At 41.7% G+C, this 25864-nt stretch overlaps 1 protein-coding gene across 1 annotated transcript; it reads left to right on the top strand.

Annotated features, from left to right (window-relative positions):
• Positions 1-5225: 5225 nt before the first annotated feature.
• On the top strand, positions 5226-9761 carry LOC147903389 (uncharacterized). The gene is made up of 4 exons (XM_087371602.1): positions 5226-5357; positions 5481-5598; positions 5689-6965; positions 9288-9761. Exons 1-4 carry the CDS (start codon positions 5226-5228, stop codon positions 9759-9761), a joined length of 2001 nt encoding a protein of 666 aa, XP_087227728.1.
• The last annotated feature ends 16103 nt before the right edge of the window (positions 9762-25864 follow it).

The raw sequence follows: 25864 nt of genomic DNA on the forward strand, positions 1-25864 counted from the left end.
TTCATCCTTCTAGTCAAGTTGATTTCATTGGATTCTAATTGTAGTTAGAGTGCTAAATACGTTCTCAATCACTTTATTTTTAGCGTTAGTGTTAATTTACGTTTTATATGTTTTATCCATTAGTATGTTAGGAGCTCCCTTAGGCCCCCTCTTCTTTAAACACTATTGTAGATTGTTTGGGAAATTTCAAATGTTTCTCCTTAAAAATTCTCTCAAAAATAGGGGAAATTCGGTTGTTTTTAAAAAATGTGCATAAACTTTATGATAGCAATTTATCAAAAGGCTAAGATCTACAGTATTTTAGGTTCTTGAAATACTTTATTACATAGAATATACAATATTAACTAAAACTAGACACTCGAACTTCTCATTTTAGGATGCAAGGAAACTATAATGAAAAAGTATGTAATTCAATACACTAAAAGATATTAGAACATATGAGTAAATGAAACATTATTGAAAATTTTCACTTTTTTTATTGAATTGGCTCTAGTGCTTTGTACATACACTTAATTCTCTCTAAAGTTCTTGCAATTTGAATTAATTGTTTCTTTTACATGCACATATGATGCCTCAAATTTATTAAATTTATGAAATGATCATGCTTGAAATCATGAAGATCATAAGATAAGTGCAGCAATTCAAATTTTAGTTCCATACTCTAAAAGATAAGGAATGAAACTATTATATACATCATAATTTATATTTGTCATTTAAGTTTGTTAAAATTTTGAATTACTAAATATTACATTGTTTGCTACATCAAAGATGGCTTGGCTTATTCATCCTTGAGACACAACAAAGTACTTCTCTTGACATAAAAGAGATATGCAACATATTGCAAATGCTTTGGGGAACATTTACAATTACCCAAAAATTTTGCATTTTACACGATAACGAACAAAATTTAAGAAATAATAAACAAAATTGAAGTATTCATTAACCACATTGAACTTATAACATGAAGTTGTATATCTATCTCATTGAATTCATGGTAAGAATACTTGACTCTCCTTATGTCACACCAGTATTAAATACAAAAATAAATTGAATATGGCACAAGCTAACTGCTTTTTACATCGTGCTTTGATTTTAAAAACATGATGGTAAATTATTATGTATAAACTACCATGTAACGAAAGCAATGTTTGCAAGTTTTCACACGATTCAATAAATTTTCATGAACTAAAATATACTATATAGTTTACATGGATATTTAAAGTACTTAAAGTTGAACTTTTGAAAGAGCTAAATCACAAAGAAAAAGAGTTCCATGCAAAAGTAGAATACTATAAAGCTGCTTTGAGACATTATAATCAATAGTAACTGCTCAAAGCATGTTTATTACAATAAAAACTTCAACATCCAAAGGTTGGTCAGGTTGTTCTTTGGATACATCACCTTGAAAAGGCATGCACTTAAAGCTTCAATTCGATGTTTTACATCAAGTTGAATCATTAATTCGATGTTTTGCATCGGTTGAAGCTCCAATTCAATGCAAATTTGATGTAAAACATCAACTTGAAGGTTTAATTTGATGATTTGCATCAAGTTGAAGCCTAGACTTGATGTGAAACATTGAAGTTGATGTTTGACATCATGTTAACACTTAAAGTTGATGTCTAAGATTAAGTTCAAGCATGAACTTAATATGCAATTTTAATTTTTGTATCATAATTTGATTTACAAGGAAATATTACCAATTTCCATGGTTATATTGTAATCAAACTAGTTGTGCAGCCACGGGGTGGAGGGGTGCATTGGGGGGTTGAGCAACAACATCGCTAGGGGGCGTAGGGGCACCTGGCACAACAATGAGTAGAGCACGGGGGTGTAGGGGCAAAGGGGAAATAGGGGCAAGTAGGGTTGGAGATGTGCAAGGCGAGTAGGGGCACAAGGGCTTCAATGTGTTGCATCGAGTTGAAGCTTCAACTCCATGCAAAACATCAAATTGGAGCTTATAGTTTGATGTTTTAAATCAAGTTGAAGCCTCGACTTCATGTAAAAACATCACAATTTTGAAACTTCGTGATGCAAAACATCAAATTGAAGCTCGGACTTGATGTAAAACATCAAGTTAAAGGTTCAATTTGATGTTTTGCATCAAGTTAAAGCCTAGACTTTATGTAAAACATTGAAGTTCATGTTGAGTATCAAGTCAAAGCTTAAATTTGATGTCTAAACTCAAGTTCAAGCATGAACATAATATTCAATTGTAATTTTTGTTTCAAAATTTGATTTACAAAGAGAGATTATTAGTTTTCCATGCTTATATTGTAATGAAACTAGTGGGGGTGTAAGCAATCAAAGGAGTAGCTAGGGTACATAAGGGGTATGGGTGCATGGGCATAGGATGATCAGGGGCCTAGGGGCACAAGGCGAGAAGGGGCACAAGGGCACAAGGCGAGCAGGGGCGTAGCGGGTGCAAGGACGTAGGGGACAGGGGCAAGCAAGACAGTGAGAAGGGGCTAGTATAGGGTTGACGAGGGGATGGAACAAATAAGAGGGGATGCACATCCAAGAAAGGCATGGGATGGCATAGCTAGGGGCGAGGGGGATGCTGCAACCAAGAGGTGCAACAAGGTGGAGAAGGGGATGGCAAAAAGCATCCAAAAAGTTCTCTTTAAGTGAAAATCGAGTGTGAAAGTACTTTATTTTTCACTTTTGCATCAAGTTAACCTCCAACTCGATGTTTTGCAAAAGTGAAAAATAAAGTATTTTCACACCTGATTTTCATTTAAGGACATCCCCTAAAGCAATCAATTGTTTAAATCACAACTTCAAGCCAAAATATCATGGAGCAAAAGTTATGATCTAAATAGTGATTGCTACTTTTTTCTTGGAAGAGGACACTCAGATTGCGTAAATAAAATTTTCAGCTTGATAGATCATGGATTTAGATTTCGACCTTATCTACAAAGTTGTAGATATAGATTCAATATTTCTAATGCATTAAGCAGGTTTTCAATCTAAGTTTGGGATCAAAAGTTATGATCAAAAGAGTGACTACTGCTTTTTTCCTTTGCATAAATTAAATTTCAATCTAATAGATGAGGGATTCAGATTTCGACCTCTTCTACAAAGTTGTAGGTAGAAATTCAAGAGTTCCAACACATCAAAAAACTCCTTAATCAAAGTTTGGGGTCAAAAGTTTTGATCAAAATAGTGACGGCCACTTTTTTCTTGGAAGAGGTGACTTGTTGTGTCAATGCAAAACATCGAAATAGAGGATAACTTTACTCATAAGCAGTAGTTCCCCAAGTCATTATAAGTGCATCTATTTTTCTTTGAAGCATATCATTTGATAGTGCATTCAATCTTGAACTCGATGTTGGATATTGAGTGCAAGCTTAAACTAAATGTCAAACATCGAGTTGAAGCTTTGACTTAATGACATCAAACATCGAGTTGAAGCTTTGACATGATGTTGGACATCGCCTTCAAGCTTGTAGTCGATGTCTTGCATCGAGTTAAAAGTGCTTAACTTGATGTTTGGCATTTATTTAAATGTTACTATTGATATTGCAGAGGCAGATGCTTCTTCCACTTCATCTGGGGATGAAACCAATGCTCTAGAAAGTCATGAAGAGTAGTCAATTTTGAAAATGTATTAGAAGACAAGCTTGCTGTTACTTATTAATGATCATTTATTAATGATTTTGTTTGATTTTTAAAATATAGTCTTTTTGCTTTCAAAATCATGTTACTTCCCTGTTATTTCTTGGAGTTTTTTTGTTATTTGAGTTTGGATAAATATGGTTTTTTTGGGTCATTTCAGAAAGTTCTTTAGTCATGAGTAAATCACTTCTAAAATTTATTTAAAAAGGCCCCTTTTTTATGCAAAATCTTTCAAAGATTCCAAATGTTTCTCATAAGGAGGAAATATTACCCAAATAATATGCAATGGTGTTTTTAGCTTGTCCACGTCATGTTGGCTTCATGCTCTTCATGTTCTCTATTGTTCTTGAGTCTCACTCCCTAGTGTACATGGTATGTGAAGGACCAAATTGAATGAATATTTTTGCATTTAGTGATGTTCTCCAATGATGGAAGAGTGTTCTCTCTACGTGATTGACAGAGTTTAATGGGTCTACTTTATTGAAAAATTCAGTATCTTTGCATTCCTGCATTAGATTTTCATGGGATTTGTTGCAATAGCTTCATAATTTTGTGCTTTAATTCACTCCACATTTAGAAATTGCATTGGATCAGTTGTGGGTCCGCATTTAGCTCCCCTCCCCTCCAAAAATCGATCATATTAATGTAACATGCAAAAGAAGTAAACTCACTGCTAGTATCACCCTCTCTCTCAGCAACAAAATAGAATCCATTAGATACATTTGAGTTTATCTCATGCATTTCAGTGATGCAACACCGTCTTGCAAAGACATTTCTATGCATTAGCGGGACATATGTCCCAATTGTCTAGTGGTGGCGGTGGTGCAGAGCCATGTGGTGGTGGACGGGCAATTGTTGTGGGATATCATGCTGGCTTTGAGTTTCGACTAAGGACCTGAATTCGATTGCAGACTTGTGGAGTGGGGGTAGGCTTGGGTAGTCATTTTTGTGGAAGCTGGGGGCGCTTGTTGTTGCCTAATCGCCCAAGGGACAGGGAGTGCAAGAGGCAGACGGAGGGAAGGGGGGGGAAGATCAATATGAATAGGAGGGAGTCGCTATGTCAAAGGGAGCAACAGCTTGCATCGATGCATGCGGTGAGGACGGATTCGTGGGAGATGCTTGGGTGCAAAGGGTGAGGCCGTGGTTGTTTTATGCTTGCCCGCGCGATCTCAAACTATCTAGAATTACATGGACAAATGGAGAGCCCCTTATCCCCTTCCCCCCTTCCCCATCTACTAATATGAACTTGGGCCCTATTCTCTTCATTAAGCCACCTTAAGAAAACACGGCCTTGTGGATCCTCACCCTTGTTTTAAATACAATAATATATAATATATTTTTTAAAAAGTATATTTTAAAGCACCGTTAATCTCTTCACAAGGGAGGGACATGTCGGTTGGCGTTAACTGTCGCCTCTCCCAAGTTCCTCCCTTCGTTTTTCTCAGAGTCTGTTAACTGTCACCCTTTTCTCCTCCGTCGACTCGCTTCTGCTTGCATAATATGGGCTCCTATCAGGTCATATCGCTCGGTCCGCTGACCCGCACTCTCTTTCACATTCCTTCCGTCGCTTGCGGTTGACGGGGAACCATTTTCCTGAATTGGCCGCAATGCTTGACCCTGACCTCGCGCTCGAAAATAACGTTTTCGTCGAGTATTCCGTGGAGCGATTCGAGCAGAGAGTCTCTGTGCAACCACAGCGTATAGGTTTACTCTTTACAGATTTCATTTTGATTCTTACTGTTTTACGCGACTCGCTCAGCAGACTCTCTCTCTCTCTCTCTCTCTCTCTCTCTCTCTCTCTCTCTCTCTCTCTCTCTCTCTCTCCGTGCTGTTCTTGTTCGTAAGAAGACGGATGATTCCAGGATTGCGTGGAGGGTTTATTTCTGAATCTATGTCCGAAGCTAAGAATAATGATTGCTGAGCCTTTAGAGTTTCTGAGCGTCGATACGGGGAGGGTTACAGGGAGCGGGAAACAGACAGGTAAAGAATCACGGCACATGTATAGGAGAGGCTTCCCTCATCAATAAAAGAAATTTTCTCATTATTTCCAACCCCATCGATGCATTTCAGGCAATATGTTGGGTCATGGAAGTCCCGGGGATTTTGGGGACCGGATACAAGACGGACCAAACAAGAGGGCAAATAGCATTTCCACATGCAGCACTTCTAGCAGCAATTCCAGCAGCGCTGACTCTTCATGTAGCGATAACGAGGAGCCGGTCTCTCAGCGCGACAGGATTGCCAGCCTTATCAACCTGAATGACGGCCTTGTAAATCGACTAGATATTCTGCAAGAAGACAATGCTACGCTCCACGAGAAAGTTCGGGAGCTTCGCGCAAGCCAATATGACATTAGCTCTAGCCCTGAGACGGACGATTTTAGCAGGACAAAGATGGCAGACGAAACGTCCAAGTTCTTCGATCCGTTAAGCCTGGCATTGTTCCAGAATCATCCGGGAATGGACTCGCTTAGGAGGTCGTTGTCAGAGTTGGCGGAGGACAAGAGGCTTTTGATGGAGGAAAACCATGCGTTGGAGAAAGAGAAGCGGGCATTGGAGGCAGCGCTGGCCAAGGCGCGAAGGGACGTGGAGGACGCGGCCATAGCGGTGGTGGAGAAGATCTCACCTCCGGGCGGGGCCAAGCGGACGCACGCGTTGGACTCAGACGTGCAGAGGCTGTGCAATCTGAGCAGGCTACTGGGCGACGAGAATGCGAGGCTGAGGGCACAAAGCAGGGATGCGGAGGCGGAGGTGAGGATGCTGAAGGACGACATGGGGGAGCTACACTCGCAGAACAGCAGGCTGGCGATCGAGGTGTCGTCGGGGAAGGCACAGAGGGAGGTGGTGGAGGCGGAGATAGAGAGGCTCAAGGAGGCAGTGGGGAAGGCGGTGAGGGAGGAGGAGGCAGCAAGGGCGAGGGTGGCGGAGGAGGCTGAGGGGGGGAGGAGAACAATAGAAGGGCTGAGGGAGGAAGAGAAGCGGCTGATAAGCGAAAACATGAAGCTGGAGAGGGAGGTGGCGGCGGTTTTGGAGAGCTTGGAAGAGTTCGAGGAGGGGCAGGCGGCGTTGAGGGCGGAAAAGCAGAGGGCGGCGGCGGAGATTGGGCGGCTGGAGGCGGAGCTGGCGGCGGCGGTGGAGAGGGTGGCGGCGGAGGCGGAGCAACGGCGGAAGGTGGCGGAGAGGCAGGAGCGGGCGGAGGCGGCGGCGCTGGAGCTTCGGCGGGAGGCGGCGGACGCTCGGTTTCAGCTGCAGCGGGCGGTGCAAGAGTTGGAGGCGGAGAAGGCGGCCCGCGGAGCGGCGCTGGAGGAGATGGCGCTCCTCCGCCTACGCGAGCGCGCCCTTACGCAGGCACGTATTTCCTTCCTTTTTGACTTTTTCTTCTTTCTAGCTATGCCACGTAAAACTAGTTGTAGGTGTCCCACCTGGTACACATACAGTGCTAACATCTTAGTTCATTTTCTAGTCATCATACTATGTTTACGTAGTCTCTCCTCCAAAATTGAAACGTCTTAAGTTTAATTGAAGTGTCTTAAGTTTTCCACCAAGATTGAGATGTCTCCATATTGAAGATGAATTATTTACCTTAATATTGAAACAAGATGAATGCTCATAAATTATCCACAAAGCCGCGAAAGAGAGGAGAGAGAAGGAGAGCGAGAGAGGAGAAAAAATAGGAGAATTTTTAGGGAAAGAGGGGGGGTTATGTGGGAGTTAACTCTAGCTGCATGAGGAATATGTCCAAATGTGGGAGAAAGTATTGTTGGAAATAAAAAACCTTAATTTCACTTCTTGAGTATGAGTTTCATTACTAAGGTTACCTTTCAGGCAGGCCAAAAACATTGCAGTAAAAGTTTTATTCACAACTACAATCTCTTAAGGGATGGAAATGGAGGACTATCTCAAACACGATTTTTTACCAATTCTCCTTGAAGGGAGAAGAGGGAGAACTAGAATGCTTGGCCAGCTAGCTGCTAAGTATATTGTAAGTAGCTAATAATAGGCCAATTGATCTAATGGCTTAGAATGTGCAACATGGTTTCGTAATGAGTGTAGAGTTTCATAAAACGTTCTAGTGCTGGCAAAGTAAAAAGGCTTTCAATTATTAACATGCAAAATAGCCATACCTCAAGGCGGTCGTTCTTCTGGGTGTGTGGGAATTGAGGAATATGATGGTGTTTAAGCATAAGACTCAGGCATGCTTTAGGACATCCACAATTCTAGCAATCGTTAAGATCTATTTGCGAAGAAAGTAGATGCAGTGGTCAACGGGGCTATCCTCGCGGTTGAAGCCAACTTCTCGGTGGAGTAGATGTGAGACTGTTGTTACCGTAGGCTATGGGGTTTTGTCCCCAATCATGGCCAATTTTTATACTAGGTCTTTTTTTTTTGTGTTACCACCCCCTTTAATATAGACGGCATATTATTTACCCAAAAAAAAAAGCAAAATAGCCAACAAGCATTTCAAATGAGGTAAAAGATCCAATGTTAAGAAAGGTAAGTTCCTGAAGATTTGATCACATATCACGGCTTAGAACCACTTAAGCTAAGGATGGAGTAAAGCTTCAAAGTAGAAAGCTACAAAAAGCATCAATGTGAACACATAAAAACAAGTTGAATGCCTTTTGTCATTCATAAGACCTACCCAAAAGGAGTTAGAGCAAGGGTGCAGCTTCTTGGCTGCATCACGATAATGTGGGCTTGGAGATCGAGAGTGGGGGGGGGGAACGAGAGAGAGAGAGAGAGAGAGAGAGAGAGATGAAATAGAAATGAGAAGAAATGGTGGAGCAGCCAACTAATTGCAGAAAAAATAAAAGAAATACAAAAAAAAGCAATTTCACTTTGGTGGGCGTCACCTCAACTTAGGCCTCCCCATGGCAGGCCAAAAACCTAAGTATTTCTTTTTGGTGCAATCTCCCCTCTAGTCCAACTTGTAAATCATTTGTAAGGCTTTGCTGACCCATTCTTCTCACTTATGATAAATATTTTATTTTTTCTATTTAAAAACAAAAAGAACAACTTCCAAGAACTAACAAGGGGGCATAGTGAGTATTCACTAAATTCTAACTTGAAGGAAAAATTTGGAAGGTTAGTCCACTTTTTTAGCAAATCTTATAATTAATTAAAAAACAACTCATGGCACATTACGAGAGGCATATCTGCCCAAGTAGTCTACATGGGCAGCTAGTTCTAAGAGGCAAATGCTCTATTGCGTGAGCAACTACTGCTGCGTTTTATATAGTTATAAATTGCGTAGGTACAAGTCGCATCACTGGAAGTCCAAAGTATACACGTCAACCAACTACTCTCGAAGTACTACGTAGACGACGTCTTTTTTGATTAGGCTCTTATATTGTAGAGGGAAGATCTACAATATATCTTTTTGTATATGGATATGCACTTATGAGTACCATTTTGATTTTCATATTGAGTTGAAGGCCTTAATTCTTTGTTTTTATATCATTGTGTTCGTGAGAGAGAGATGCATGTAATGCTACCTAGATTCAATTTGAAAACTTTCTAAAAGCATTTAGATATTGAGATTTCCTAAAACCTTATTCATATGATCCCAATTCGAGGTGACTCGTAGTTATAAATTGCATCCAAATTTATGAAATTATAATCTCCCAATTGTCGTGAATTCTTCTAAGAAACCTTATGTTTTGTTTGCAGGATCTGAAGCAGCTGCGCGCCCAGCATCACCACCACCACCATTTGGGGGCAGCGGCGCCCAATTCAGACTCAGCCCCTCCGCCCAAGCTGCTCTCGCCACGCTCCCCCGCCCTTGAATCCCAGCTCTCCTCCTGGCTCAGCGAGCGCTCCGACCTCCAGTCCCTCGATTCCGAGCTCCAACAGCACATCCACAAGCTCTCCTCCGGTTTCTCCGAAAGCCTGCGCGACATGGAGGACGAGCTTCTTAAGTGGAAAGACATCGCTGCCCACCTTGAGGTCGCCCTCAGCCAGGCCCGCGACCGCGGCTCCCTCTGCGAGAAGAACGCCAAGAAGATCCTCTGTGATATCTTCCCCGGCCAATCTTACAACCTTTGCTCTACCAAGAACGCGCTGCATGCGGCAGCGGCTTCCGGTGCTCTCGCAGGCTTTGGCTTGCTTGCTTACGTGAAGCTGAAGCAACACATGACCACATAGTGCATCGCTCACGCTCTTTGCTCTTGCTGACGAACGTGCCATTTTGCAATCGCTGCGTCTGCTGCTGCATGCATGCAGGTGGGGTGTCCCACCCTCTCGGCAAACTTACATCGAGTTCGAGTGTTCTGCAAAAGATCGGGCATTCTGATCAGTGCGCGGATCCAATTTGTAAACCGCTGTTGTTTTTTCTGCTTAAGGCAAAATGGGTATTTCCATTCCGGGGCACTTTACGTTAGGGGAATATGTGTCGTTTCTATGTCGATTCCTGCAAGCACCCTTTCCTAAACTCTTGATCAATGCTACACTTGACGAGTGTTCCGCATTTAGTGCACATGGGTGGATCGAGTATTTGGGTGCAAAGTGACAAAATACTAGTGACACACACTAGTTAAGATTCACACAGCTTAACATTTGTAAAGATATGGTAAAGTAGATAATAAGTTCTAGAGAACCATGAAAGTATGAGGACCCCATGTCATTGTTTTGTTCATTACATTAAGGAGAAGAATTACAAATTACAACCACCATCCTTCTTTGTGAGACTCCCAAGCATGAACATCAGCTTGAGTGACATGTATATTCTAGATCCCTATCTAGATATCATTTGACATAGTTATGACTATTTTATAATATATCAACGGTGTAACTAGTGATTTAACAAACTTCCTTATCAAATGAGGCTCTATAGAATTATTGACTAAAAGTCCCTCATCTCTCAATTACGTGGCATCTATGTGGTCGTTAGATTTTCCTTGTTGCCATCTCCTCTCCAATGAAAATCAAAGCTGAAATCCTAAGTAACAGATAATGCAATCTCTTCAAGATTGAAATATCTTCTCAATATCTTAGCAATTGTAAAGATATGATAAAAGGTAGAGAGAGCTACAAAAATACGAGAATTCCAAGTCTCCCTCTTTCCATTATTATCCATTACATAAAGATAAAGAAGAACTAGAGTTTCAAGTTACAACCACAATTCATTACGTGGACAAACTACATCATGGCATCTAAGTGGTTATTAGCTGTTAACTCTTTGACGTGGCTTTTCCCCATATATACTTCCCCCTTTAAAAGAAATTAAGGAATGGTATGGTTATGGGAATATCAGCAGATTTTTTGAAGCTACTGTGCATCTTTGGATCACATAGGCACTTCTTGCAATCAATTTACTGCATCACTTAACAAAGGTCCTACTTATTTGGTAGAAACATTTCCACTCAACACTTTTGTCCTTATGAGATAACTTATCATGATCACATTGCTTTTCAAGTTTGAATTGAGAATGGATTTCATATCGTCTTTGCTTTGGACTTTTTAAGGTGAGAAGAGCATTTGTCTTTAGAATTGGGAAGCAACATCCAAATTAGTATGCCCATTAAATTGCATCTATGTTTCTCATTTGTTGGCCTGCCATGGGTTTGGCCTTAGCAATGCCTCAAATTGGCCAAAGTAGAAATTATGAATTTTTAAAATTTTACTGAAGTCCATTTTTCCTATTGGCCAATTTTTTGCCATGTGCCTTGTGTTGGAGCATCCATATAACTTCTCTTATGCCATTTTTGTTCTCTTCTCCACACACCAAACCTTCTCGTAAATGAAGCATTTGCATGCACGTTTCATCCTCTACTAGCGGTGATCTTCGTCGTTATGCATCGATCTTCATGTGGTGATGATATACATTAGCAACATACTGAGAATGGCCGCTATGGAGGGTTCGTTAGATTTCATGGAGACTTTGTGAAAGGTGTCACACCACTATCTTTGCTTTAATCAAATTTGTCCTTCCTTCCTTTTGGACTTCCTTCATTCATGGCTCATGACTTTCATTGTCTACAGGTCTTACTAAAGTATGTCCTGAAGTAATAGAATCACCGGTCCACCAATCTCAAGCAAACTTGTTGTTGTGGAACATATGGACAATGATTTCAATGAAGCTAATGGTGGCAACGGTACATACTAAATTACTTTCATGTTTACAGTGTCTTTTTTGTATCTATAGTTATATTTCTCGACCAAACGCTGTCTGAATTGAGTAGCATGTAAAAAAATTTGCATTAACAAATTATTTTCATACTTGCATTTTTTCGAGCTTGCAGTTCCATTTCTCAAACAAACGTTGTTCAAATTGAATAGCTCGTAAAATGATTTGCGATTCAATTTAAGATTTAGACATTGAATCCTATATTCTTTGAATTGAATGGCATGCAAAATGATTTGCGATTCAGTTGATTGAATCCTATATTGATTGAATGATAAAATAACTAGATACACGATGAAGCAGGAGAAGTAGAATTGAATCGTATATATATCGATTCATTTTTGATCGACTACTATACATTCATTAAATTTTTTTTCTTCCTACATTGCGGTTGCTATTGTCTCTATTTCCTTGTTGGATGTCCATGTCTTTGCTTACTATGTCTCCTTTATTCCAGCTTCTTGCATGCATGACTGTGGTTTCCTCCACAGGCCACTGCAGTGTGTGCTTGTTCTTACATAGAGAAAAGTGCATCTCTGCCTAGTCCAAAGTCAAATCCATTGGTGATTGATTCTCCAAGTAGACCTCATAGAAAATTTTCTAAAAAACTCTCCAATTAGGAAGACTCCAAGCCGGTCATTGAATAACTCTTTCCAAGAAGTGGAGTTCTATAGAATAGAGGGAGTAAGCATTGTGCCAAGAGGGATAATGGAAGGTGGAACTTCCAGGTTCTCTCTACTTATTGATGCTACTACATGCATCATAAGAAAAAAAGTTTTGAGGGGAATCTTTATTTGCTACCCAATCACACACCATGCACATATATTCCTTGGGTTGCTGAGATGATCAATTTTGGCAAATTGACAATATCTAGTGTGATCGAAACACTTGCAATTGTGATAATTAAAGTTGCAAAAGTGACGAGGGAATGGCAGGCTAAATCATTGTTGCCGATGGTCCACGAGATGAAGACAGAGCTGCAGTAAGTTAGATTGACCCTTGCTTGCTTTTCTTACTTTCGACATTCTATGGTTGGCCATTGTAACTTATTTTGATTTTCTTGGTCCTTCCATCTAAGAGCTTGCTCCCTTCATTCTTTTCTTACTTTCGACATACTATGGTTGGCCATTGTAACTTATTTTGATTTTCTTGGTCCTTCCATCTAAGAGCCACAACAAATACATGGAAAACTTGGAGTGTCCAAAACTTTTTTTGTATATTGTTCTTGGTATGGACTAGGATTCCTTTTTCTTTTGTGTGCGCAACATTCTTTGTCAAATCCTGATGTTTCTCTTGGTGAGTTTGGTATCTCAAGAATACTAATAGGTGCTAGTATAGTTCCTCTCATCTTGTATATTTTGTTTAAAGTAGCTTACACTGTATAATTACTTTGCAAAGAATGGCTATGAAATAGGGATGCAATGCCTTTTGTAGGTAAGTTTGGGAAATTATGGGGTGATGGTTGGATGTTGTTATCATCATTAGGTCCATTGTTGGATTGAGGAGAATGACACCAGTGCCATTCTCCATTCTCCATGTGATGAATGGCATTGGATTGAGGAGAATGACACACGTGGATTGAGGAGAATGGCACCATTGCCAATCTCCATTCTCCATTTGATGAATGGCATTGGTGCCATTCTCCAAATATTCAAATAATCTTCTCTCTCTCTCTCTCTCTCTCTCTCTCTCTCTCTCTCTCAATTGGTCAAAACCTTATCCATATGATGATAACCAATGAAGTGTTTTATGGCCAAATCTTTTTCTTATGGTGGAAATCAATTGCATGAATGGCATTGGTGCCATTCTTCAAATATTCATACGATATTGTAGAGAATGACGCCAGTTCCATTCTCCAAACTTCAACTCATATAGAATTCAAATGATTCCCTGTATGTCAATGTTGTCACAGATGATGGTTAGAGAATGATGGTTAGAGAATGGCACTGGTGCCATTTTCCACAGCACCATATGATTATATTGCAACTGGCATCTTCATCACATTCTTCCTTGGACATAAGATGCTTGCTTTCTGAAAGGCACTGCATCCCTATTTTCATAGCCATTCTTTGCAAAGTAATTATACAATGTAACGTTCCATCTAAGAACTTATTTTGATTTTCTTGGTCCTTCCATCTAAGGGCTTTACTTGTGGTGTCTCCTTCTAATCGAGACTAAGTGTGCTTCAATGCCATTGAGACTGCTTGTAACTATTTTTTTTTCAACCATTTGCATGTTTTTTAAAAATAGTAATGGCACTTTCTCATTCTTGACATCTTTATAGCACAGGGAACATAAAAACTTAGTTGATGACTGGGTGCTCGATATATTTATTCCATTAGCTTGGATGAATATTCCCATATTTGTCTTTAGTTTCTAAACTTTGAGAATAATTTCAATGAGCCACAACAAATACATGGAAAACTGGAGTGTCCAAGACTTTTTTTGTATATTGTTCTTGGTATGAACTATGATTCCCTTTTCTTTTGTGTGCGCAATGTTCTTTGTCAAATCTTGATGTTTCTCTTGGCGAGTTTGGCATCTCGAGAATACCAACAGGTGTTGGTATACACTATAAGGCATAGGCCATTTTTCGATGAAAATATCGACACTTTTTACATTATTTTTTTTTTCACGGGCACAAATGTCGCTATAAAAGTCGCTAAAAGCGTCGGAAAGAACCGTCGCTATAAAGCGTCACTATAAAGCGTCGCTATATAGCGACGATGATAAACATCGCTATATAGCGACACTATTAATCGTCGCTATATAGCAACACTGGTAAACGTTGCTATATAGTGATAATTAACAGAACTAAAAAAAAAGGATTAGTGGGGCTAAACAGGGCTTGCTATGGCCCTGTTTAGCCCCACTAATCCTTTTTTTAAGGGTAATTACTATAACAAAATTTCCCTTGCGAAAAGGGTGATACAAAATCGCTCAAATGAAATGATCGAGTAACAAAAGCATATACATGTCGAACATATACAACAGTGTTTGTTACAAAATTACCCTTTCAAAAGGGCGATACAAAATTGCTCAAAGGAGCGGATATACAAAATGACATATAGGGCGAAGAAAATGCTACTACCACTACTGCTACTACTACTGATCCGAATCCGAATCGTCCTCATCTTGTTGGCCTGTTCCTTGGTCCTCGTGAGCTGCACCTTCTCCCTGATCCTCGTCACGTGCGTCTGATCCCTGGCCCTATTCAATGATGGGATGCTTGAGCTTTGACCCTAAGAGTGAACCATATAAATCGAAAATTAGATTGAAACTTAAAGAATAAAACAATTTAAAAGTGAGATTACAAGCAGGAGTAAACTTATACCATGCAAGCAGCCACCTCAGCCCAATCGACCATCGCTCCCATTGCCTCTTGCTCAATAAACCACAGCTTTGTTCTTTGTAAAGAAGAAGGGAGAGAGATAGGAGACTCAAGTTCAGCTTTCTTCACAACACACAAAAGAGAGAGGACACAAGGTTGGAGGGTGAAGCCTTTCTTCACTTTTGCACACAACAACCATTACAATAGAAGAGGGAAATACCCTATATGTCAAACCCTAGAATACGTGGTTCATATGTGAACCCAAACCAAAACATACGTGGTAGTCTAACTACACCACGAGTACAACTAACATAGGCGGTGACATAAATGATAGTCATCCAGGAGATATGTCGGGGATAGAGCTTGATATCTCAACACTCCCCCTCAAGCTCAAATCCATCTCACGTACACCAAGCAAGCTCCTAAATCTGCGAAGCTTCTCGGTACCCAATGCCTTCGTAAAGATATCAGCCACCTGCTCCTCAGTGCTGACATAGACAAGATCAATCTCACCAGCTAGAACCTTCTCTCTCACAAAGTGATAATGCACCTCAATGTGCTTCGTTCTAGCATGATAAACTGGGTTATTAGCAAGCATGATGCTGCTAATGTTGTCACAATGAATGACAACTGCTGCATGAACTGACTGTCCCATATCTGCAAGTAGCTTCCGTAACCAAGCTACCTCACATGCAGCCATTGCTGCACCCCTGTACTCAGCCTCTGTGCTCGACAAGGCAACTGTTGGCTGCTTCTTGCTGCTCCAACTGATGGCACCACTCCCAAGGGAAAACATAAAACCACTAGTAGATCTCCTGTCTGAGACACTACCAGCCCAGTCAGCATCTGTGTATCCATGTACCTGTAATGCACACCCAGCTTCATAAAGCAGTCCATAATGCAATGTGGACTTCACATACCGCAGTATGCGCCTAGCCGCATCGAAATGTGGCTTCCTCGGTGCCTGCATAAACTGACTCACCAGCCCCACAGCATAGCTCAAATCTGGTCTGGTTATAGTCATGTAAATCAAGCTACCTACTATGCGCCTGTACATAGTAATATCTTCAAGAAGCTCACCTGTCTCTGCATTGAGCTTCACATTCTGCTCCAATGGAACAGAAATAGGCTTACAGCCTGTCATCCCATATTTGGACAGCATGTCCAAACCGTATTGCCTTTGCAACAACCATATCCCACTCGGGGATCTAATAACCTCAATGCCCAAGAAGTAACGCAGCTCTCCCAAATCCTTCATCTCAAATTTCTGCTTCAACAGCAGCTTCACTTCATTAATGTCTGCATCACTATCACCTGTAATAATCAAGTCATCAACATAGATGACTATAAGCACAATCCCTCTGTTTGTCCTTTTCACATAAAGTGAAAAATCTGAATTGGAAATCTGAAATCCAATAGTGACAAGATATTGCCCTATCTTGTCTGACCATGCCCTCGGCGCCTGTTTTAAGCCATACAAGGCTTTGCGCAACCTGCATACAAAATCGGGGTGTGCATTATCCTCATAACCTTCTGGCTGCATCATATAAACCTCTTCCTGCAAATCACCATGCAAGAAGGCATTTTTCACATCCATCTGATGCAAAGACCATCCCTTTGCAGCGGCCATAGCAATTACTGCTCTCACGGTTGCCATCCTTGCAACTGGGCTGAAAGTTTCCTCATAGTCAATTCCATATGTCTGCACAAAACCTTTGGCAACCAATCTTGCCTTGTACCTGCTAACAGACCCATCAGCATTGTGCTTTACTTTGTAAACCCACTTGCAGCCAATAGCCTTCTTATCATGAGGCAAAGGCATCCAAATCCCAAGTGTGGTTTGCATCCAAGGCAGCCATCTCTTCATCCATAGCTGCTTCCCAATTTTTATGCCCTGCTGCATCCTCAAAACATGTGGGCTCTGGCTCCTCTAGAACCTTGACCATATAAGCATAGTGATGTGCTGTATACCCATCATATCTCAGCCTGTCAACTGGATACTTAATACGAGTGGACCTCCGTACAACTGGATCACTTGCAGGAGTCTTTAAATCATGCCTGCTTTTCCTTGCACCAGGTCAACAGAAGGAATCCCAAGTTCCTCATCAAGGCTCATTTCAGAGCCGCTTGACTCTCCATCAACATGAGAGCTACCAGCAGACACATCAAACACTGGAGTATGGTCCACTTTTTCTTTTCCCTTATGTGATACCTGCACAACACTATCAGGACTGCCATGTGACAATTCACTAGATCTCAATCTCCCTGTCCATGCATTAGATCCACTAGTAGAGGACTCTCTGGGTCCACTCAAGGCTTGAGATTGCTGCTTTGCATTTATTGCAGCATTCCCATTTCCTGCATCTGCATCTCCTACCATAACAGTTGGTGCATACCAGCTGCTCATTTCATCAAAAACAACATCTCTGCTCACTTGCATTTTGCGAGTGGAAGGGTTATAACAGCGATACCCTTTCTGGTGCTAAGCATATCCAATAAAGATGCATTTTTCTGCCTTTGGATCCAGCTTGGTTCTCTTCTCATCAGGAACATGAACATACGCTATGCAACCAAATACCTTCAAGTGAGAAATATCTGGTTTTTGGCCTGTATACATTTCTTCAGGTGTCATGCCATGGACAGCTGCAGTGGGAAAACTGTTCATAATATAAACAGCAGTTGCTACTGCTTGAGCCCAAAAATAATAAGGCATGTTTTTCTCATTTAGGATCGCCCGTCCTACTTCTGCAATATGCCTGTTCTTCCTTTCTGCAACCCCATTCTGCTGAGGGGTAGACCTGCATGAGTACTTCCTTTGAATTCCCTGTTCTTTCAGATATTCACAAAATTCTTCTGAAAAGTACTCTCCCCCTCCATCAGATCTTAGCACTTTAATATGCACACCTTTCTCTTTTTCAACCATGGCCTTAAAAGCCTTGAAATGGCTGAACACTTCACTTTTGTGCTTCATAAAATAAATCCACACCTTCCTAGTGTAGTCATCAATAAACGTCACATAATAATGGCATCCACCAATAGAAGCAGCTTTGGTTGTCCAAACATCTGAATGGATCACTTCCAAAGGTCTTCTGCTCACCTTAGCATTTTTGGGAAATGCATGTTTGGCCTGCTTACCCATTTGGCATGCTTCACATACCTTTTGCATTCCCTCAACTCTGAATTTAGGCAAACCTGCAACAATGTTTTTCGTTTGCATAGATTTCAGCCTTTGTATATTCACATGCCCAATGCGCTTGTGCCATATCTCAATATCTGCAATGACACCTCTCCCATGCGCAAACATAGCAGCTTTCACCTCAGGCATATCAACATCCAAGGTGAACATTATGCCATTTTTGTTGCCTTTCGCAACCAAGCGGCACTTATTTTTCAAGTCCTCAACGAAGCATCCATCAGGATTAAATCTAACCTGACCTTGCTCAACCATCTGGCCAACTGAAACTAGGTTCTTAGTGATTTTTGGAACATGAAGTACCTCTGCCAAGTACTTTGTTTTGCCATCCTGCATAGCCAATGGCACTTTACCAACCTGCGTAATTGGGTGTGCAGTATCATCACCTGTTTCAACATAACCTGGCTTATCCAAATTTCTAACATCATGAAACCACTCACCATGACTGGTCATGTGGTTAGAGGCACCTGAATCAACATACCAAACATCATTGCAAGCTGCAGCATCTCCTGACATGGAGTTAACCATATGCTGCATCACAAAAAGGTGCTCATTTCTGTCGTCACCATGCCCACTTGATGATGCATAGTTGCTTTGCTGCAACTTCCCACTTTTGATGTCATTCTGTTTTTTATAGCATGTATTCTCCTTGTGTCCAGGCTTTCCACAATAATAGCTTTCTGTGCTGCTGTTTACTTGCTGGTTCCTTTGCCATGAACCACGGCCTCTTTGGCTCCCCCTGCCTCTAGAACTACCACGTCCTCCTCCATAGGACTGGTTTTCCTGTTGTTGCTGTTGGTTCTGATTTCCTGCACGGCCACCAAAACGGCCTCTTCCTCTACCCCTGCCTCTACCTGTATTCGAGTAGAAAGCAGTCTCTTGAGAAGTTGAGGTGGCTGAACCACCATTCCTTTGCTCTTCACTCAGCAAGAGAGCAATAAGTTCCTGAAAATCAGGAAATGTTTCACGGACTCCAATGGATGTTCGAAACTGTGCATAATCTTTCCCAAGACCATTCAAGGTCACGGACACTAAGTCCTCATCATCAACAGGTGCTCCAATGGAGGCAAGAGAATTTGCAAGGCCTTTCACCTTCAAGGAATACTCATTTATATTCATATTTTTCCTTTGCACATTGTGCAACTCCTGCTTTAGCTGCATCTTTTGTGCTTTGGTATTTGTGCTATACAGCTTCACCAATGTATCCCATGCCTCCTTAGGTGTCTCTACATCCTGTATGTGCACAATCATAGAATCTGAAATGCTAACAGACAGCCAATACAAGCATTTTCTGGCTTTTTCATGCCATTCTTTAAAGGCCTTCAATTCAGCAGGAGTGGGAGCAGCACCCAAAACTGGTTCTGTAGTTTCACCACTGATGCAATCCCAAACTCCCTTTCCCATAAGGAAGTTTGTCATCCTGAACTTCCATGCTTGGAAGTTGTTCTTGTCAAGCTTCTCACTGACAATGGTAGACAGATTCTCAGACATTTTACAAATCACGAATTGCAACAGCAACCTGTAAACACAGCAAATGCCTCAGAAGGACAAATAGCAAAACTTCTGCAAAAAACCTCACAGGGGCAGATCTGCAACACTGATGAAAGTGGTATTTCACCACACAGTCACTTCCTAGTGACAATTTTGCATCAACAGGCAACAGGCATGAATCTGCAACTCCCAATATCTCTGCGCACAGGCATACGATGCAATTTCTGTGGCACCTTTCCACCGACCGGCCGCGCGCAGTGGTCGCACAGCAAAAACAGGGCCTTTTTCTGAGTGCCTGCGAAGAACTTCTGCCTTCAAAACGGGCCCCGAAACGGCCTCAAATCAAAAAAATAAAGTCACCAAGGGCTTTGCCATCACCCGCAGCATATACTGCGCTCTCGCCACACCGCGAAGGGCCTCTCAATCTGAAGCAGTGCACTCAGACACTTCTGGCTGTGCTACCTGCAGAGATTTGCTCCCAAACTCGAAATAGGAAAGCAACACTGGTCCTCTTACCAGGACACCACAAACTTGGCTTGCTTTCTTGAGCTCCTTACCATGAACAAGGCTCTGATACCATGTAAAGAAGAAGGGAGAGAGATAGGAGACTCAAGTTCAGCTTTCTTCACAACACACAAAAGAGAGAGGACACAAGGTTGGAGGGTGAAGCCTTTCTTCACTTTTGCACACAACAACCATTACAATAGAAGAGGGAAATACCCTATATGTCAAACCCTAGAATACGTGGTTCATATGTGAACCCAAACCAAAACATACGTGGTAGTCTAACTACACCACGAGTACAACTAACATAGGCGGTGACATAAATGATAGTCATCCAGGAGATATGTCGGGGATAGAGCTTGATATCTCAACATTCTTATCCAAAATGTGCGTCGTGTCTCTGCATCTGTAGGAAGATGACCCATCGCAGCTTGCTGTGGATCTAATTTACGAGAGTTAGAGTTAACTAAAGTGCATGTAATATGTAGTAAAACAAATAGAACAATACATTAAATGAGAAGAAGTAGACTTACCACGGTTGCCTCGAACGCCATCCGTCCACCTGCACCAAAGTGCGAAGTACCTACGACGTCCAGCCATCTCTTCGCAGCCCTCCTCTGACCCTCGAACAATTCGGGATGGTCCCTATTCTGCTTCTTCAAGAACTTCCAATCAGCTTTGTCTACCCAGCTGGGTTTAGCCAACCCCTTTGTGATGGAAGTACGCAAGGTTGATCTACTGTGCTTCAAGACCAAACCCATGCGCTCTCGCATATAATCCTCATTAAACTCCCAATTTGGCAGGTTAGGGTATTTTTGTTTTAACTCATCGATGACCGCCTGCTTCTTTTGGCCATCTTGATACTGCCAATCGGTAGCAATGCCGCTCTTGAAGTGATGGCTCATCAACCGCCTCATGGTGGCCATCACTGCTTTGCCCTTTCTATCTTCTATTATCTCTCCGGTAGCTGTGATTTGATAGGAGAGATCGCCTGATGAGTAAGGAGGACTGATTGTAGTAGAGTCAGAAGAAGTGAAAGCTGTGCGAGCGCTTCTAGAGCGAGGAGTAGCAGGGGAGTAGGAGAGGGAAAGGGACCTGCCTGATATTGTGTCTCCGGACCAAGTGGAGACCTGTAGGAACGTGAGTATGCTAACTCGTCTATATCTCCTGAGTCAGCACAACATAAGCTGCCCTTCCTACTCTTCCTTCCCTTATGAGAGGCATGCATAGGTGATGACCCCTCGGTCGAAGGGGCACGAGAGGACGATTGGGAGTACAGCCAGCCGTCGGTGTAGGGGAGGGAATTGCTAAGGTCCTCTGAGATAGCAGAGAGAAGAATCTCGCTGCCTCCTCATCGCTCATCTGCGCTACAAACTCGTCGGGACTCCCGACAAGGCCATGCGCAGCTAGCAAAGGAGTTCCCCGAGGGGTAGTCACAGTGCTATGTGGAAGAGAGTCGGACCAGGGGTAGTCATAGTGTTAGGTCCGAGAGGAGTCAGACCAGGGGTAGTCCTGGGGGTAGTCGCTTGAGAGGAATCAAAATCCTCTGGAGCAAATAGATCATGAGCTCTTCTCCTGTGAGGCTATCCGTACTCGTCGGATGAGCGACGTGATCCTATGTCTAACATAGACACAAACACGAAAACAAAAAACAAAAAAACAAACATAAGCATAGGCATAGGCATAGGCATAGGCAAAGAGGGAGAGAAGAGGAAGAAGAGGAAGAGGAAGAGGAAGAAGAGGAAGAGGAATCTGAAGAAGAGGGTGAGAAAAGGGAAAAGAGAAGGGGGAGGAGAAGAGGAAGAAGAGGGAAAGGAAAGAGGGAAAGAAGAGGAGAGAAGAGGGAAAGGAAGAGGAAGAACAGGAAGAAGAGGGAGAGAAGAGGAAGAAGAGAGAAAGAAGAGAGAAAGAAGAGGGAAAGGAGAGGGGAAGAGAGAAGAAGAGAGAAGAAGAGGAAGAAGAGAGAAAGAAGAGAGAATAAGAGAAGGGGGAAAGAGAAGGGAAAGGAAAGAGGGAAAGAAGAGAAAGAAGATGGAAAAGAGGAAGTGGACGAGAAGAGGAAGAGAGGGAAAGGAAAGAGGGAAAGGAAAGAGGAAGAAGAGGGAAAGAAGAGGAAGAAGAGAGACAGAAGAGAGAAAGAAGAGGGAAAGAAGAGGGGAAAAGAGGAGAAGAGAGAAGAAGAGGAAGAAGAGGGAGAGAAGAGGAAGAAGAGAGAAAGAAGAGAGAATAAGAGAAGGGGGAAAGAGAGAATAAGAGAAGGGGGAAAGAGAAGGGAAAGGAAAGAGGGAAAGGAAGAGGAAGAAGAGGGAGAGAAGGAGGAAGAAGAGGAAGAGGAATTTGAAGAAGAGGAAGAGAAGAGGAAAATGAGATAAGAGCATATGAGAAGAGGAATCTCTTATGCTCATGCATAAGCATAAGCATTCTTATGCTCATGCTTATGTTTATGCATGAGCATAAGAGAAGGGGGAAAGAGAGAAGAAGAGGAAGAGAAGAGGGAAATGAGAGGGATTTGCATGAGCATATGTCTACTTCTCTTATGCTCATGCATAAGCATAAGCATTCTTATGCTCATGCTTATGTTTATGCATGAGCATAAGAGAAGGGGGAAAGAGAGAAGAAGAGGAAGAGAAGAGGGAAATGAGAGGGAAGAGAAGAAGAGGAATCTGAAGAAGAGGGAAGAGAAGAGGGAAATGAGAGAAGAGCATAAGAGAAGAGGAATCTTTTATGCTCATGCATAAGCATAAGCATTCTTATGCTCATGCTTATGTTTATGCATGAGCATAAGAGAAGGGGGAAAGAGAGAAGAAGAGGAAGAGAATGTCTACTTCTCTTATGCTCATGCATAAGCATAAGCATGAGCATATGTCTCCTTTTCTTATGCTCATGCTTATGCTTAAGCATAAGGTTATGCTCATGCTTATGCTTATGCATGAGCATAAGAGAAGGAGGAAAGAGAGAAGAAGAGGGAAAGGAAAGAGGGAAAGGAAAGAGAGAAGAAGAGGGAAAGAGAAAAGAGGAAAAAAGAGACATATGCTCATGCTTATGCATGAGCATATGTCTACTCTTATGCTCACGCATAAGCATAAGCATTCTTATGCTCATGCTTATGTTTATTCATGAGCATAAGAGAAGGGGGAAAGAGAGAAGAAGAGGGAAAGGAAAGAGGGAAAAAGAGGGAAAGAAAGAGAGAAGAAGAGGGAAAGGAAGGAGAGATTGGAAAAGAGGAAAGAGGGGGAGAAAGAAAGAAGGGGGAAAGAGAGAATAAGAGAAGGGGGAAAAAAGAGACATATGAGCATATGTCTACTTCTCTTATGCTCATGCATAAGCATAAGCATTCTTATGCTCATGCTTATGTTTATGCATGAGCATAAGAGAAGGGGGAAAGAGAGAAGAAGAGGAAGAGAATGTCTACTTCTCTTATGCTCATGCATAAGCATAAGCATGAGCATATGTCCCCTTTTCTTATGCTCATGCTTATGCTTAAGCATAAGCATAAGCATGAGCTCATGCTTATGCTTATGCATGAGTATAAGAGAAGGGGGAAAGAGAGAATAAGAGGGAAAGGAAAGAGAGAAGAAGAGGGAAAGAGAAAAGAGGAAAAAAGAGACATATGCTCATGCTTATGCATGAGCATATGTCTACTTCTCTTATGCTCATGCATAAGCATAAGCATTCTTATGCTCATGCATAAGCATAAGCATTCTTATGCTCATGCTTATGTTTATGCATGAGCATAAGAGAAGGGGGAAAGAGAGAAGAAGAGGGAAAGGAAAGAGGGAAAGAAAGAGAGAAGAAGAGGGAAAGGAAAGAGGGAAAGAAAGAGAGAAGAAGAGGGAAAGGAAGGAGAGATTGGAAAAGAGGAAAGAGGGAGAGAAAGAGAGAAGGGGGAAAGAGAGAATAAGAGAAGGGGGAAAAAAGAGACATATGCTCATGCGAATGCATGAGCATTTCGCATGAGCATATGTCTACTTCTCTTATGCTCATGCATAAGCATAAGCATTTTTATGCTCATGCTTATGTTTATGCATGAGCATAAGAGAAGGGGGAAAGAGAGAAGAAGAGGAAGAGAATGTCTACTTCTCTTGCTCATGCATAAGCATAAGCATGAGCATATGTCTCCTTTTCTTATGCTCATGCTTAGCATAAGCATAAGCATGAGCTCATGCTTATGCTTATGCATGAGCATAAGAGAAAGGGGAGAGAGAGAAGAAGAGGGAAAGGAAAGAGGGAGGAAAGAGAGAAGAAGAGGGAAAGAGAAAAGAGGAAAAAAGAGACATATGCTCATGCTTATGCATAAGCATATGTCTACTTTTGTTATGCTCATGCTTATGTTTATGCATGAGCATAAGTGAAGGGGGAAAGAGAGAAGAAGGAGGAAAGGAAAGAGAGAAAAAGAGGGAAAGAAAGAGAGAAGAAGAGGGAAAGGAAGGAGAGATTGGAAAAGAGGAAAGAGGGAGAGAAAGAGAGAAGGGGGAAAGAGAGAATAAGAGAAAGGGGAAAAAAGAGACATATGCTCATGCGAATGCTTAAGCATAAGCATGAGCATATGTCTCCTTTTCTTATGCTCATGCTTATGCTTAAGCATAAGCATAAGAGAAGGGGGAAAGAGAGAATAAGAGGGAAAGGAAAGAGAGAAGAAGAGGGAAAGAGAAAAGAGGAAAAAAGAGACATATGCTCATGCTTATGCATGAGCATATGTCTACTTCTTTATGCTCATACATAAGCATAAGCATTCTTATGCTCATGCTTATGTTTTTGCTTAAGAGAAGGGGGAAAGAGAGAAGAAGAGGGAAAGGAAAGAGGGAAAAAGAGGGAAAGAAAGAGAGAAGAAGAGGAAAAGGAAAGAGGGAAAAAGAGGAGGAAATAGATTGAAGGAGGGAAGAAGGAAAGAGATTGAGGGGAAGAGAGGGTTCCTATGCCCATCACTGTAGCTAGCACTTAAGGCGCTAGCTGCAGGCCAATGCAAATAACAAAAATAATAAATGGAAAAAAGAGGAAGCAGTTACCTGAAATAGTACGTCCCGCTCGGTGTTGTGGACTGGCCCTACAAAAGAGAGGAAACAACCCATTTTTCAAATAAGATGTTAGAGGAAGGAGGAGATTACAAAAGTAACTTCTTGAAAGGAGGAGATTGAGGAGACAAGGAAAGGAGGAGATTGAGGAGACGAGGAGAAAGAGAAGGAAGAGAAATACAGAAAAGAGGTGAGTCTTCTTTCTTTCTTGAAATCTCATCTTTTGTTTAAATTCTTTGAAAACAAGCATGAAAACTAGTTTACAGGTTTAGCAATACAAGGAGAAGCACTCACAAAACTAAAGCTAACAAATAAATAACCTACATTGTTGAAACAAACTCACCTCTTGAAGAACTTCCTTTCAAGAGACCAAAGAGGGAAAAGGGTAGAGAGGGAGTACAAGAGTTAGGAGAAGATTAAGGAGTGGAGAATAGAGTGGGAGGTTGTCGGAAATAGGTGGGAGGTCGTCGAAAATAGGTGGGAGGAGAGATTGCCTTGCTTACTTGAGAGATTAGACAAGGGGAAAAAAAAAACACCGCACGACAGGAGTCTCGGGTTTTAACCCACAGCGTCGCTATATATAGCGACGCTTAT

Source organism: Dipteris shenzhenensis, chromosome 3, assembly GCF_047967505.1.
Source record: "Dipteris shenzhenensis isolate YYH24624 ecotype China chromosome 3, Dip_SZ_1.0, whole genome shotgun sequence".
NCBI classification, from domain to species: Eukaryota; Viridiplantae; Streptophyta; class Polypodiopsida; order Gleicheniales; family Dipteridaceae; genus Dipteris; species Dipteris shenzhenensis.